Source organism: Cannabis sativa, chromosome 5, assembly GCF_029168945.1.
Source record: "Cannabis sativa cultivar Pink pepper isolate KNU-18-1 chromosome 5, ASM2916894v1, whole genome shotgun sequence".
NCBI classification, from domain to species: domain Eukaryota; kingdom Viridiplantae; phylum Streptophyta; class Magnoliopsida; order Rosales; family Cannabaceae; genus Cannabis; species Cannabis sativa.
In genome coordinates this window covers 46,109,746-46,127,117 of record NC_083605.1, presented here as the reverse complement: position 1 = coordinate 46,127,117, position 17,372 = coordinate 46,109,746, and the positions used below count along the sequence as shown (strand labels likewise).

The window sequence follows — 17,372 nt, the reverse complement described above, 5'->3', positions numbered from 1 at the left end:
TGAATACTTCTCCATACAGAGTAAGCTAAGTTTAATACAGAGCAAGCTAAGTAACAAACTCTCTAACTAACAACTGAACCAAACTAATTAACCAATTCTAACCATATAAACCTTATGTAGTATTGATTCAATAATGCGCACATAATAAACAAGAACACATAATAATTATGATTAAATACTGTATGTCATCCTATATCAGTATATGAATTGTTTTCTTTTTAAATGATAGTCAGTTTGTACTACTTGTTGCCTTTAGCATTTCTTGATTTGCTTTAATTTTCAGTAAATAATAAAATTAAATTACAAACGGTAGGATCTAGGAAGTGCTATTTCTCAATATGGTATTACTTCTTTTCTCTTCCCTCCCTATTAAAAAAAAGAAAAGTTTACAATATGAACAATCGTTTTTATTGGTTTTACCTTCCCGTTATAGATGTTAAAAGTAATAATAATAAAAAATTAATACAATGAAGTGATTCTACCACTTCTTAGTATTCCAAAATATGCTATTACTATAAGATGAATACTCCATTGTTGCCAAGGCTGAGCATGTAGCTGAGTTCATGATCCACAAAATTTCCAACCTCCAAATGACTAGCAGATAAGCTTCACATTATCCAAAACTCAAATGCCATTCTTTACATTTTCTTCAAAATTGGGTTGATCTCTATATTCAGTATCAGATTCTGTGGAATGTTTTCTACAAGGGCTTCTAACTAGAGTGTGCGAGATGAAGCTCACACTCTTGAAATCGGAGAAAATGGTGGATTGAGCACATAAGATGGTGGGATTTCTTTTACCCTCTTAGTGACATTCCTCTTCTCCGCTGTGACTGCTTCGATCAAGAACTTCACTTCCTCTTCAATGAGTAGTTTCAGCGAAGTTCCCCGTGATAACTCTTTGTTTCTATCCTGTGTGGTGTCCACCGAGGTTTCTGTCCCATGAAGAATGGAAACACAAATGGAGAATGCTTGTAAACTAGATAACTGGGCATGAAAACCAACTGCATACAGTCCTTCCTCAATGACTGTCATGGTCAATGCTGGTCTACTATCTTTCACTCCCTGTGTTCAGATTAGAAAGAAAAAAAAAACAGCCTTTAGATGCTTTGTAACTGGTGAAAAGCTAAAATAATATTAGAAAAAAAGTGTGTTTGTACAATGCACAAATTGTCTAATTCTAGAAATTTTTTGTCATACCAAAACTAGATTTTTTTGTATTACTAACAAGTGTCTCATTAACCATTGCTGCATAATATAAATGCTTGGCATTCAAGATGGCATAGATTGTTATGCTTTCCTCTTTAAAAATGTTTGGAATGCAACAATTGGCATCGGAATTTAGTAATTAAGAAGTTTTTCTTTGTAAGATGGAATCTTCTCCTGTTTATTCAATGTCTAAGTCCTTGTTTCCTCGCCGTTATTCTAGCACTATAATTTCCAATTATCTAATTTTTAATCACACACTCTGGGATCACATAGAAAGTTTACCTGAACATATAACTCCATAGGCATCTGATTCTCCACAAGTGATTGACTGTTATTGGCACAATGGAAATGTGGATTGCCCAAAACAGTAAGAGGACAGGCCATGTCCCATCCACCACAATCACACCCTCCACCCAACCTCCAACGATTTAGTAACGATGATGGGCTCCCGCTTTCAGTGCTTGGCAAGCCATGATTTCCTGCTGGAATGACCACCTTCACCTTATCTGGAGTCCTCCCATCAGAAAAATCTTGCTTCCTTTGTTCAGCCATAGAGAGATTAAGTAAGTTCTTATGTGTTCTCTCATTATTCTTATCACCTCTCTTGTATTTTAAGCTCTCTCTCTTCTCAAATGGAGCATGCATGACAATAGCTGCGATTTCAAGACTCGGGTGCAAACTTGCAGATTTCCAAGGGCATGAATTTGAATGATTAAATTCATCATCAGAAACATGTTTTTGTTGAACCTTGACCTCATCTCCACGAGTCTTATTTTCCAACTCTAATGTCTCCCCAACCAAGCCTTCATCTGAACCTCTGGAAACTTTGTCACTATCAAGGGTACATTTCGTGGCAGTACCACTTAGTCTTGCATGAGCAATGTCATACAACACAAACTCTGTCACCATGGAATTGTCAAAAACACCCTCTTTTAGTTCTGAACATAGATAACAGGAAACTTGCATCTGTCCAACCATTGAGGAATCTTTGTCATTGTCAAGCAAACCCAATCTACTGGCATTACTCTTCTTACCGCCGTCACTGGAGTGGAATGTATACACCCAGTTAAATGCATCCTTTGCTTTCCATGTCTTAGCTACAAGGACATCTTCTGGAGATTTTAGTGAAAACTCAAAAACCGGTAAACCATGTTTATTTTCCAGCTTAAGATAGGCATGTAAGTGAACAGGTGAACATGAAATGAAAGACTGATTTTTGCTCTTGATCTGAGATTCACAATCTAAATCCTGTGCTCTATCAGAAAAGTTCTGCACATGAGATTTTCGATTTGTCTTGTTTGTTCTCATGTTTGTCAATCCATTTGTTCTGACCTCTCCTGGTTCCACAACATAGCTTAAAGGACTTCGCAAAGACTTTGACTTCATGAATGGATCAAACATCTTTCTAATGGGACTGAACCGAACCTTTGAGCTGGTCTTCGAGGAGCAATCACTTTCAGATTGAGAAGGGGAAGGTGGCAACTCTACCTTGGCAGAAACTGATTTGTGCAGTGTCCTAAATGCATCTCTTTCTGGAAGCTCATTACTACTACTCAGAGGACCAATAACAGGCTCACTTCTCATTTTTGAATCCACAGAGGCTGCTGCACCTACACACTCAGCAGAATTGTTCCCCCTACTACCAGGATCCAAACAGATTTCGAAAAAGCTATTCGACTTATGTGGTTCCACATAAGGCTTGGAAACAGATGTCATAACAGAACTTGAACCAAAAGCCATTGCTGGAGATCTTCTTTTTGAGGTTTCTTCATCTGAGCTACACAACGAATCAACAACAGACAAAGAAAGGTCACTATTTCTTGACACTTCAATTTTTTTCCTCCCCTCCATAGTTCCCATTTTCTTCATTTTCCTCACCTCTTTTGAGCTTTGATATATCGAACCTCGCTTAAACTCTACACTACATTCTTTTGTAACAGGTCGAGATGCATTGCTTTTACACGAAACACTGCGATAACGACTAAAGTTGATCTCTCTGAAATCATCCTTTAGAATCAATAACTCATCTTTACGTGAAATTCTTCCTTTTGTGACTCCATTCCCATTATATGAACAATTTTGATGAGTTGGAAGAACAGTATTAGGACTCAAACCCACTGAACAGTTCTTTTCATAGTCTAACTCCATCTCCAGTCTCATTGCTGGAGCACGAAAAGAAAATGAAGAGATTTGAATAAGAATCTACACAAGCAATGCTAAACAACATGTAGACAAACTTAACGGTAACCCCATTGTTAAAGGCTCTAATTTGTAAACAAAAAATTCCATTTTGAAGTCCTTGTTAGGAAAACCCAGAAAAGAAAAAGTTAGGAAATAGTAGAAACGTAGAGTCTGCATAGACTTCATCATTGACCAGAGACAAACATAAACATGCTTTTGAAGAACAGAAAAGGATCAATGCTCATAATTTGTTACAAACATACCAAAATCACATATGAAGAATGCTCAATTTCAGAAGCACTGTTCAAAGATCTTAACCTTGTAAAAAACCATCAGTTGAAAAGATGCCAATGCCATGAAAGATTCCAAACATTGAGATTAAAAACCTCAAAAACTCCGAACCTTCTTGATCTAGATTAAAAAAGAAATGGCATATCCTTATAACAACAGTGATCCATTGCCTGCTATAAACTCCCAAAAAAGAGAGTAAAGTAATGAAGCTAAAAGCTAAGATGCATATTTAATAAAAACAAACACTTTATTTTCACTTACACTTCAAGCCAAAAGAAAAAGAAAGAAACCAAACAAAAAAGAAGAAAAAGATAATAATAAATGGTGGTTGTAGAAATAGGCTTACCCCACTAGATCTCAGAGTAGTGAAGCCAAAGAGAATAAACCCAATAAGCTGTCCTTAGATGCAATCATAATCATCATTCTCTTAAGCTCAAAATCTCACTGAAACCAAAAGAAGAAGAAAATAAATCACAACCCCCACATTGAAGGAACAGCAAGCTGTCCAGTGACCCAAAGCCATAAATAAGTACTTAAACAAATTTTCCATCTTATCAGACTAAAAAGTAAAAGAGAAAAAAAAAGGTAACGAATAAATAAATAAAACAAAAAACAGAGATAGACCCAAGTGCAATAAAGCATTAATAGACACAAAAAGTGTAAGCTTCAATGAAAGAAAGAGGAGGAGAGGTGGTGGTGGTGGTGGACATAGTTTGTTTTTTCTGGAGAGAGAAAACTTGCCTGAGATATGGTCTTCTTCTTCTTAAGATGATGTTGGGAAAGGGAAAGAGAGAAGAAGAAAAGGCATTAGCACAGTGAGGAGGGAGAGTAAAACACTCTCTCTTTGTCTCTCACAATGAGAAAGCTTTACACTTGGAGACAAGAGCTGCTTAACTTCTGTTCATGTCTTGTTAAAAAGCCATGCCCTTCTGAAGTCATCATAGGCTGTTTTTTATTTTTTATTTTTTATTTTCTCTTTAATTGCTAATGGTTACTTTTTAGACCAGTGATTTGGGCTATGCTTCGGAGACAGAGCCAACTTATTGTGAAAACACTATATTACCCCTTACAAGACAGTTTGTGTGGTTTATGCTTGGGGTAAATTTGGAATTTTAGAAGGTGTTAATTAAGAGGTGGAGTGAGATAGAATAATCCTATATTAATAATAATAATTGGCATTGTTATTATTATTAATGCTAGGTGTTTTCTTATCACTGCCCAATATTAGTTTATTAAGGTTTATGGGGAATTGAAATTAAATATCAAGGACTGTGAGAGAGGAATCCTACAATCAAATTGACAGTCTTTTTTTTTTTTTCTCAATATTTTATTTTTTAATTTATAGAGAATATATATTTTTTGTATATCAACAAGGCAATAAAATACAGATCTCACTTTCATATATTTACTTTTACATCCCTAAACATAAAGATAACATATAATTTTTTATATAAGATCAAGTCCATGTCCATCCATTCCAATACTTACTACAAGTAATTTAATCCAAATTAAGTATAAGTTCTTTCAGCCCAAAAAAAAAAAAAAATCCAAAATAGTCATTTACTCATATTTTTTTTGTTAGGTTTGGGGGGGGGGGGGGGGGGAGAAATTTACTCATGATTCCTACCATATTAAACAATTAAACTTTTGAACCAAAAAATGGTTCAAAAATATATGCACATAAAATAACATGTTATTAGATTTGGAGTTATTTACTGGGCTTTTAAATGTACCATATATATATATATATACCATCAAATCAAATAGTTTTATCATGAGATAAACTAAAAAGATATGAAAATCAGCAAAATTGGCTGGTAAAAATATTTGGTGCATGTAGTTTGTTTTTTTTTTTTTTTTTTTTTGAAAAACTTCATTAAAAGGAAAACATATTGGATATTGGGTGCCTGTAGTTTGGAAATTAAATCTTAAAATTTCATAGTAGATTTTTTTGAATAATTCTAAATTATAGGCTAAATATTCTAAATTGTATAGTCATATTAAACAATTATGTAAAAAAGAATCTACATAAAACTCTAGTTGAGAAAATGATTGGTCCAATAAAAACTAGAAGAGTGAAAAAGAAGAAAAAAAATGGATATATGTGAATGTTGAAGGGTAGGGTCAATATGGTAATTAGGAGTGCATGTGATTGGATTAGGCGGTGGTGAGTGGGTCAGTCACACTCACATCAAACCCACAGAATCTTAGACCATCGTAATCTACGGTTGAAGCCAAAATATATTTCTTTTTCTTTTTAATTAAAACATAATAATATTTTTTATACTAAAATATTTATGGATCTAATTAATTTAATGCAAACAAGAACTTGATGGTTTATTAATTGTTTCCCATTACCCAATTCAAGAATTTAAAATTTAATATGAGAGATTCAGAGAACACTTACTAGAAAATGAATACACCTTCTCAACCACAAGAATTGAATCCTTTAACCTACTCTTCTTATTTTTTTCTCACTTAGTATTACATGTATTTTTCTAATTTTATTTATTTGTTTGGCTAATTGTTTGTGTTAACCTTGAAGAGTGCATATTTATACACTCATTTTTAGTCAATTATTAAATAAATTAATATATATTTTTTAAATTTTTTAATATATTTGATGCGTTTTTTCTAAGGTCATCTCCAATAGGACACTAAAACATCAAATATAGTATAGTTTCACACTATTTTTACTCTAATGGGACACTAAATCTATCCTCATAAATAGCTTTATCTACAGTGTCTACCAAATTTAGTGGGACATTGTAGACTGCACTATTTTTTTTTAAAAAAAAAATTAATAATTAAATAATACTTTAAAGAAGAAAAAATAAATAATTATATATATTTAGTATTAAAATATTCTTATTATATTATAAAATAATAAAATAATAAAGAATATAAAATTTAGCGTAATTTTTAGGGTTGTGGTTAGAATGAAAAAAAAAAAATTAGTGTTGAAATAGTAATTTTTTGGTGTTGATTTAACAGCAAATTTGAGAGAGATGATCTAAAATCGAATTTAGAATTGCATGGCATAAGAAAAGTATAAGATTGAGAGATTTCACTAATTCTATGAGTTTCATTTAAAGAGAATCATATTGCTTTATTACGTAATTGATTAACATTGAATAAAGATATATTTTTAGTTAATTAAGTTAATTTTATTATCATTCGAGAGAGGTTAACAGACTACATTTGTAACACCCTAACTAACATAGGCGTATTACGTGATTTTTAAACATACTGTGCAGCTCGTTGCTAATCAACGAGGTTTATGAAAAAACGTGATTAATTAAAATTTTTGCTTTTTAATTAAACTTATAAAATAATATTACAAAAGACTCGGGATCCCGATTATAAAATCATTTACAAAAAGATTTAACTGTTTAACTGATACACAAAATAAATGTCGCCTAGCGACCAGTTACAAAATCAGCCTCGCTGTCCCGATGATCGTACGCTCCAGGCCTAACCGCCCCGACATGTACAATCTTCACAAGCTCACTCACGATCCATCAGCTTTAGCCTTGCCTTTACCTACACATAAATGTAGAACTGTGAGTCGACAGACTCAGTAAGAAAAGCATAATAATACTCATACATAAACCTGGTTATGATCAGACGCCCATACCCCTGATCATAACCCTAACTGCCGTGTCCAACACGATACTGAGTCCCGTTACTGCCGTGTCCAACACCCGCATCGAGCCACTACCGCCATGTCCAACATGGTACCGAGTTCGAACGTTCACAGGGACGGTACTATTGAAAAGTATCCTCCTGATCGGTCGAACCGGTCATACTCCGGCTGCTGGTCATACTCTAGTCTGTACCGACGGGATACGTCAATAGTACGGAACCACCAACCAAGTGTCAGCCTGATCGGTCGAACCGGTCATACTCCGGCTGCTGGTCATACTCCAGCCTGTACTGACGTGACAGGGTTGGGTGGTTCGAAGCCAACATACATAACTAATGTAATCTAACAGGCTTCCTACATGCACGCTAAACATGTAATCTACATATGCATACTGTTATACTAATCTTACCTGGATTCCGAATTCAGGTGTGTCTTGGCCAACCTGACTGGAACTTTAGCTGAGCGGCGGATTACAGGCTCCTAAACCATAAAAATCACAACACTATAAGTGACACGCTAAATCACTTCCCGGGGACTTAAACTAGGAACTAAAAGTTTTCCTATCGATAAAAAGCATGGCAATACCCCCTAAAACATAAAAACGAGGAAAACTAAGGTCCCTGAATTTTCCCCAACCGGTAGACCGGTTGCCCAACCGAAATTCCGGTTCTGGAAAATTCAGAACCCTCATCCGGAATTCCGGATGCACAACCGGAATTCCGGTTCCTCGCAGGCAGCCAACCCAAATTTTCATAACTTGCACAAATCAACCCCAAATCACATGAAACCTTTCAGACCAGTTCTATACCTCCCCTAGAACATATCCAAAGCATTAAAACAACCCAGAAATCACAGATACGAAAAATGCCATTGGAGCTCAAGCTTTGAGTTCTAAACTCAAACTTGAGCAAAACCACCTAACATGCATTCAAACTAGCTTGAATCTACTTAAACAAGCATATCTAAACCTCTGCAAACAATAGAAAACAACCACCATAAACACAGCAACCAAATTCCTCACTTTACCATAAAAACCAAGTTTTTGAGCTAAAATTCAAAACTTTGAACAACACAACTAGCATGCATCAAAACCATCTCTATTCTACTCAATTAAACAAGATTAAACCTCTAAAATTATATTACAAACACAGCAGCAACAACACATCAAGAAAGCATGCAATTCATCATCATTTCACACATTTTTCTAAAATTACAAAAAGAAAAGGTTAGAAACTTTACCAAGGATTTGAAGAACACTTAGAATGGTTGAAAAGTGATTGAAATGCTAAGAAAAACTCCCAGCCCTAGCAGCTCACACCAAGCCGAGAGAGAGAGAGAGAGAGAGAGAGAGAGAGAGAGAGAGAGAGAGAGAGAGAGAGAGAGAGAGAGAGAGAGAGAGAGAGAGCTTTGAGTGTGTGTGATTTTGAAATGTTTTTTCTAATTTTGACTAAGTGTAGAAAGTGAGAAGAAAAAGACTTTTAAGGCAAATAACACTTAATTTCAGCCAAATAAAACATAATTAAACATTTAATTTTCAAATAACAAATTCACTAAAAGACAAAATACTAATGGGGCAAAAAGACCATTTTGCCCCTCCACACTAAAACCACATAATAATCACTAAAGGGGTAATTTTGGGAAATTCTAAATTCCCGGCCATTCCCGACATTCCCAATGTCTAATAAACCGCCCCAAACTACTAACATACTAAGTTGTGATTTCTACTGAGCCAAACACCGAGTTCCAAAATACCGGGCACCGGAAATGCAAAATATGAAAACTACTGAATGACATAGCAATGCATTTCTGAATTCAATAAATAACAGTATAATAAATTATTTAAATAGCTATAAATAATTTCATAATTAATCAAGATTAACTGCTAATTTCCAAATTAACTAAGAGGGCTTTACAACTATCCCCCCCTTAAAAGGATTTCGTCCCCGAAATCTAACCTGAATAACTCTGGATATTGAGCTCTCATATCTGACTCTAGCTCCCAGGTGGCTTCCTCCACCTTGTTGTCTCTCCAGAGAACCTTGACCAATGCTATGGTCTTATTCCGAAGGACTTTATCCTTTCTATCCAGGATCTGCACTGGTTGTTCTTCATAAGTCATGTCTGGCTGTAGCTCAAGGCTCTCATAACTGAGTATATGAGAGGGATCTGAAACGTATTTTCTCAACATTGAGACATGGAATACGTTGTGAACTGCTGATAAGGTTGGAGGCAATGCTAACCGATATGCCACTTGACCTATCTTCTCGAGAATCTCGAAAGGTCCTGTAAACCTAGGGCATAACTTGCCTCTTTTCCCGAAACGTTTAATCCCCTTCATCGGAGATACCCGTAAAAACACATGGTCCCCTACTTGGAACTCAACATCTCTGCGTTTCGGATCTGCGTAACTCTTCTGTCTGCTCTGAGAGGCAAGCATTCTAGCTTTTATCTTCTCTATCGCCTCATTGGTCCGTTGCACTGACTCTGGACCTAAGTATTTTCTCTCCCCTGTCTCATCCCAGTGAATGGGGGATCTACTGTTGGGTTTTATGCCCTAAATAAAACTCATTTCAATATAATCAGATTTACTTATTAATATAGATCAGAAATAACATTTAATGTTGCATGGTTCACATGGTTTATTTCATGATTATATGTACATAATGTATAGATTCATCTGAAACCCTTTTCACATACTTGATCCTGTTTATTGTGCCGTCAACACATTGGAAAGTAAACATGACTATGTGAATAAAGTTTCCTAGATTTATCAGACACAGGGTTTTACTGATATGATAATCTACAACAAGAGTTTACTTGTATTTGGAGAAATACTATGTTCTTTCCAGAGCATTGGTTAAAGTAAAGCTCAGGTTGGATGCATGGAGTATGCATCGGAAGGGACCGATATTGAACTTTGACTTAGATTTATTAAACTTACCGTAAAATCTATTCAAGTCAATATCGCCTAGTTGATCCTAGATCAAATGATCTTAATCCTGTTATGATTAGGCTCAATCTTGAAAGGCTATTCGTGTTCTTTGATTTGTTAGTTAAGCCTACTTTTAGGTCAGGGTGATACGTACTTTTTGGGAACACGGTAGTGCAATTGAGTGGGAGCGCTAGCATAAACATGGAATCTATAGCTTCTATCTGGCGAATAGTAAGAAAAGGATGATCACCTTCGAGCTTGACCAAACGAAAATAAATGGCGGAGATCTCATTTCACATAAGCTGAAATATCATTTATACGGGTCAAGTGTTTTAAGGATAAAATACATAGTAGGGTGTTACGGTAATTTAATCCCTTTACTGTGTAGATCATTCATATAGAGGATAATTGATCAAATTAGGATTATAACAATGGATAACTAATGATGTGTCTATATGGTGGAACATATAGAGCATTCTATATACTGAGAGTGCAATTCTAAGTTCTATGCGTGGATTCAACGAAGAATTAATAAGTTAGTGAATTTTAGTGCTAAATTCTTGATCTACTTATTGGAAGCTCGGTTATATAGACCCATGGTCCCCCCACTAGTTGAGATAATATTGCTTGTAAGACTCATGTAATTGGTTTTGATTAATCAATTATAATTCTCAAATTAGACTATGTCTATTTGTGAATTTTTCACTAAGTAAGGGCGAAATTGTAAAGAAAGAGTTTCAGGGGCATATTTGTTAATTATGATACTTTGTATGGTTCAATTAATAAATATGATAAATGACAATATTATTTAATAATTATTTATAGTTATTAAATAGTTAGAATTGGCATTTAAATGGTTGAATTAGAAAATTGGCGTTTTTGAAAAAATCAAATGCAGAAAAGGTAAAACTGCAAAATTGCAAAAAGTGAGGCCCAAATCCACTAGTATAGGGCCAGCCACTTTTGTAGGCAATTTAAACTGATATTTTCATTATTTTAATGCCAAATAATTCAAACCTAACCCTAGTGGAATGCTATAAATAGATAGTGAAGGCTTTAGGAAAATTACACTTAAATTTTCTATTTTTTCTTCAGAGAAAAACCTGAGCCTTTCTCTCTCCCTATCTTTAGCTGCCACTTTTTCTTTCTCTTCCCTCTTGAATTTCGAAATCCTTAGTGTATGAGTAGTGCCCACACACAGCAAGTGATACCTCAATCATAGTGAGGAAGATCGTGAAGAAAGATCATCAGCAAAGGAGTTTCAGCATCAAAGATTCAGAGAAAGAGATCCAGGTTCAGATATTGATAATGCTCTGCTACAGAAAGGAATCAAGGGCTAGATATCTGAACGGAAGGAGTCATTGTGTTCCGCTGCACCCAATGTAAGGTTTCCTAAACTTTATATGTGTTTATTTCATCGTTTTAGAAAGTTCTTATTTAGGATGTTAATAAACATACTTGTGAGTAGATCTAAGATCCTGGTAAAATAATTTCCAACATCTACATTTCCTACCGTATAACAGTTCATAGGGAGCCATCCCTATCGTACTCTGATAACTGTTGTTGTAAGAAAATTCTATCAACGGTAGATACTTATTCCATGAGCCTTCAAAGTCCATAACACAGGCTCTCAACATGTCCTCCAATATCTGAATTGTCCTTTCGGACTGACCATCTGTCTGAGGATGGAATGTTGTACTAAATTTCAGCTTTGTACCCATTGCTCGTTGCAAACTTTGCCAAAATTTGGAGGTGAACTTCGGATCCCTGTCCGAAACTATAGACTTCGGTACCCCGTGAAGTCTTACTATCTCTCTGACATACAACTCTGCCAACTGATCCACTGTAAATGTTGTTCTAACCGGCAGAAAATGAGCAGATTTCGTAAATCGATCCACCACTACCCATATGGAATCAAATAAACCCGTGGTCCTAGGTAACCCGACCACAAAATCCATCGTGATATCTTCCCATTTCCATTCTGGTAGGGTTAGAGGCTGCAACAACCCTGCTGGTCTCTGATGTTCAGCCTTAATCTGCTGACAAGTGAGGCATCTCGATACGAATTCTACCAAATTCTTCTTCATACCACTCCACCATAAGTACGGTTTCAACTCTTGGTACATCTTAGTGGTGCCGGGATGTAGAGAATACGGGGTAGAATGAGCCTCCTCAAAGATTTCTTTCCTAAGTTCCACACTATTCGGAACACAAACCCTGGCTTTATACAAAAGCATCCCACTGTCTGACACTGAAAAGTCCTTGGCTTGGCCAGCCAATACCTCATCTCTGATCTTTACTAAATCTGGATCCGTCATCTGAGCGACTTTTATTCTTTCCAACAGGTCAGATTGCATCGTTAAGTTGTGAAGCTGACCTACCACAAACTCAATGCTGGATCTAACCATATCCTCTGCTAGCTGAGGTGAGATCTGAACCATACTAGCTACTTGCCCGGGACCCTTTCTGCTCAGGGCATCGGCCACTACATTGGCTTTTCCGGGGTGATAGAGGATTTCACAGTCGTAATCTTTCACTAATTCCAACCAACGCCTCTGTCTCATATTCAAATCCTTCTGAGTAAAGAAATACTTGAGACTTTTATGGTCGGTATAGATCTCACACTTTTCCCCGTAAAGATAATGCCGCCAAATCTTCAAAGCGAAAACCACCGCGGCCAACTCTAGGTCATGAGGCGGGTATCGCTGTTCATAATCCTTTAACTGACGGGAGGCATAAGCGATGACCCGATCGGCTTGCATCAGTACACACCCCAAACCCTGTTTGGATGCGTCACAATAAACTACGAACTTCTACTTGTCCGAAGGCAAAGCTAGCACTGGAGCGGTAATCAACCTTTGCTTTAACTCTTGAAAACTAGCTTCGCACTTGTCTGACCAAATCAATCGCTGATTCTTCTTTGTAAGCTCGGTTAGGGGCATTGAAATTTTAGAGAACCCTTCGACGAACCTACGGTAGTACCCAGCTAAACCTAAGAAGCTTCTGATCTCTGTCACTGTCTTCGGTCTCGGCCAATCCCTGACGGATTCGATCTTCCCGGGATCCACCTTGATCCCATCTTTGCTCACAATGTGCCCTAGGAAAGACACTTGAGATAGCCAGAACTCACATTTCTTGAACTTGGCATAAAGCTTATGTTCTCGAAGTCGTTGCAAGCACTATCCGAAGATGTAACTCATGCTCCTCTTCTGATTGAGAGTACACGAGGATGTCGTCGATAAACACAATCACACAGATATCGAGGAAATCCTTGAATACTCTATTCATCAAGTCCATGAATGCTGCAGGAGCATTGGTTAGTCCGAATGACATAACCAAAAATTCGTAATGTCCATACCTAGTGCGGAAAGCCGTCTTCGGAATGTCCTCCTCTCGGATTCTCAACTGATGATAACCCGAACGGAGATCAATCTTAGAAAAGACCGTCTTCCCCTGAAGCTGATCGAACAAATCATCGATCCTAGGTAATGGATATTTATTCTTCACCGTCAGCTTGTTCAATTCCCTGTAGTCGATGCACATCCTCATAGATCCATCCTTCTTCTTGACGAATAAAACCGGGGCTCCCCAGGGTGACACACTGGGCCGAATGAACCCTATGTCAAGCAACCCTTGGAGCTGAATCTTTAATTCCTTAAGTTCAGCTGGAGCCATTCTATACGGGGCTTTGGAAACCGGTTCCACCCCTGGTGCCAAGTCTATCACGAAGTCAATCTCCCGCTGAGGTGGTAACCCTGGAAGTTCTTCGGGAAAAACATCCAAAAATTCTCGAACCACCTTGATGTCCTCTGGCCGAATGGTGTCTGGCCGAGTGGTGTCCACCACCACGGCCAGAAATCCTAAACAACCGCCACACAATAAATCTCTAGCTGACATGGCCGAAATCACCGGGATCCGGGATCCCTGAACTGAACCAACAAACACAAATGGTTCTTCACTTTCCGGTTGGAAGATCACCATCTTCCTTTTACAATCAATGCTCACCGAATATTTAGATAGGAAATCCATTCCTAAAATAATGTCGAATTCGACTAAACTCATCTCTATCAGATCAGCACTTAACTCTCTACCATCTATCCTGATCGGCATAGACCTAATCCACCTATTGGAGATAACCAATTCTCCGCCAGGTAATAGGGTTCCAAACCCTGATTCATATCTATCATACGGTCTACCCAATTTACTAAAGACTCTGGCCGCCACATAAGAATGTGTAGCCCCAGAATCAAACAGCACTGAATATAGCGAGTTATTAATAGAAAGCTGACCTGTGACAACTGATGGGCTGGCATCTGCATCAGCCTGAGTGATAGCGAACACCCTGGCTGGAGTGGGTATCGCTGGAGCTCTCGGTGCCTCTGATTGGAGCTGGGGACAGTCCCTCTTGAAGTGTCCGGGCATGCCACAGTGAAAGCATCCCTGACCTTTGCACTCACCCCGATGGTGCCTCTTGCAGCTAGGGCACTCGGGATAGGAGAATCGGGTCTCAGTACCACCAGGACGACTCCCTCTGTTCTGGTTCCCCCGGAACCTCTTGTTCTGACTCGAGCCACCGGAAGCAGTGGGTGCTCTCTTTCTCTGATCAATGGCCGAACCACTACTCCCCCTGCTAAAACCTGATGCAGGAGGGGTAGGAGCCCCGCCACTCACCGGAGTACTAGCTGACTCCGACATACACCCAACTGCGCCCTCAGCTCGCAGTGCCTTCTCCACCATCTGAGCATAGGTGGTGCTGTCGTCCGTGGTAATCATCAAATCGTGTTTGATCTTGGCGTTCAACCCGTCCAGATACTTCTCCTTCTTGCTGAAGTCGGTTGGCACAATTCCCGAGGCTAACCTCGCCAACCGGTCAAACTGGGTAGTATACTCAGTGACGCTCATATTCTCATGCTGGGTCAGGTGAGCGAACTCTTTCCTCTTGGCGCTTCTGACCGCCTCATTGTAGTACTTCGCGTTGAAGAGTTCCTGGAACCTCTCCCAGGTCATGGTGGTGACGTCATGGATCTGCGACACCATGTCCCACCAGACCAGAGCGTCCTCCTGGAACTGAAAAGTGGCACACACCACTCTGTCGTTACCGGTGACACCCATGAAGTTCAGGATCTTGGTAATCACCGTCGGCCACTGCTCGACTTTCATCACGTCCGGACCTCCCAAGAAAATTGGAGGTGCTTGCTTCCGGAACCGTTCGTACAGAGGTTCCAATCTATTGGCCGCCACCACTATCTCGGCCTGGGCAGCAGGGACAGGTGCCACTAGAACTATGGGCACTGGAACTGTAGGAGCACCCTGCTGTCTCAACCTCTGAATCTCGAGGTCTTGTTCTTCAATCCGGGCTTGCATCTCAGCAAACCAAATCTCCCAATTCTGGGCTCCCTGATCGGCTGGGGGAGCTTGGGGAGCCTGTGGTGGGTTCTCATCACCCCGACCACGAGCCCTGCCTCGGGGACCTCTACCTCGGCCCCTAACTGGCGGGGGAAACTGAGCTCCTTGTCCTTGGTTCGACCCCACTGAGTTGCCCTGACTCCTGGTAGTCCGCCTGGCGTCCATCTGATTAGAACCGCCTGCGAAACCAAGAGTTGGCATATCAGGTCGTATTCAAGGAGAGCCTACTACCGCTTAATTTGGAAATTAAAAACGAAACATGCGCCTATTCTACTATCAGGCTACTAACATGCTTCCTAACAGGCTTTTCTTTTTCATAACTGAATAAAATAAACTACAAAAGCAATAAAGGCTTATTGAACCGTGAAACGAGCTAACTGCTGATGATGATTGTACATGTCGTGACGATCTTCTAAGACAACCCGCGCTCGATACCAAATTGTAACACCCTAACTAACATAGGCGTATTACGTGATTTTTAAACATATCGTGCTACTTTCGTTGCTAATCAACGAGGTTTATGGAAAAACGTGATTAATTAAAATTTTTGCTTTTTAATTAAACTTATAAAATAATATTACAAAAGACTCGGGATCCAGATTATAAAATCATTTACAAAAAGATTTAACTGTTTAACTGATACACAAAATAAATGTCGCCTAGCGACCAGTTACAAAATCAGGCTCGCTGTCCCGATGATCGTACGCTCCAGGCCTAACCGCCCCGACATGTACAATCTTCACAAGCTCGCTCACGATCCATCAGCTTTAGCCTTGCCTTTACCTACACATAAATGTAGAACTGTGAGTCGACAGACTCAGTAAGAAAAGCATAATAATACTCATACATAAACCCGGTTATGATCAGACGCCCATACCCCTGATCATAACCCTAACTGCCGTGTCCAACACGATACTGAGTCCCGTTACTGCCGTGTCCAACACGATGTGAGCCACTACCGCCATGTCCAACATGGTACCGAGTTCGAACGTTCACGGGGACGGTACTATTGACAAGTATCCTCCCGACGGCCGAACCGGTCATACTCCGCCGCCGGTCATACTCTAGCCTGTACCGACGGGATACGTCAATAGTACGGAACCACCAACCAAGTGTCAGCCTGATCGGTCGAACCGGTCATACTCCGGCTGCTGGTCATACTCCAGCCTGTACCGACGTGACAGGGTTGGGTGGTTCGAAGCCAACATACATAACTAATGTAATCTAACAGGCTTCCTACATGCACGCTAAACATGTAATCTACATATGCATACTGTTATACTAATCTTACCTGGATTCCGAATTCAGGTGTGCCGGTCAACCTGACTGGAACTTTAGCCGAGCGGCGGATTACGTGGCTCCTAAACCATAAAAATCACAACACTATAAGTGACATGCTAAATCACTTCCCGGAGACTGAAACTAGGAACTAAAAGTTTCCCTATCAATAAAAAGCATGGCAATACCCCCTAAAACACAAAAACGAGGAAAACTAGGGTCCCTGAACTTTCCCCAACCGGTAGACCGGTTGCCCAAACGAATTCCGTTCGGAAAATTCAGAACCCTCATCCGGAATTCCGGATGCACAACCGGAATTCCGATTCCTCGCAGGCAGCCGACCCAAATTTTCATAACTTGCACAAATCAACCCCAAATCACATGAAACCTTCCAGACCAGTTCTATACCTCCCCTAGAACATATCCAAAG

At 38.9% G+C, this 17,372-nt stretch overlaps 1 protein-coding gene across 1 annotated transcript; it reads right to left on the bottom strand.

Annotated features, from left to right (window-relative positions):
* Positions 1-315: 315 nt before the first annotated feature.
* LOC115716679 (uncharacterized) lies at positions 316-4,670 on the bottom strand. Its single transcript, XM_061115690.1, has 4 exons — positions 4,422-4,670; positions 4,027-4,124; positions 1,491-3,370; positions 316-1,064 (listed from the first exon to the last, which is right to left on the bottom strand). The coding sequence occupies exons 3-4, from the start codon at positions 3,366-3,368 to the stop codon at positions 738-740; spliced, it is 2,205 nt and encodes a 734-aa protein (XP_060971673.1). The 5' UTR covers positions 3,369-3,370; positions 4,027-4,124; positions 4,422-4,670; the 3' UTR covers positions 316-737.
* Positions 4,671-17,372: the final 12,702 nt, after the last annotated feature.

What these genes read in the sequence shown, in the direction of transcription:
- LOC115716679 (XM_061115690.1), bottom strand. Translation starts at nt 3,368, where the DNA reads ATGAGACTGGAGATGGAGTTAGACTATGAAAAGAACTGTTCAGTGGGT. An exon ending in CTATGGAGTTATATGTTCAG is followed by an intron (nt 1,065 to 1,490) that starts GTAAACTTTCTA and finishes ATCTGAACACAG; the next exon opens with GGAGTGAAAGATAGTAGACC.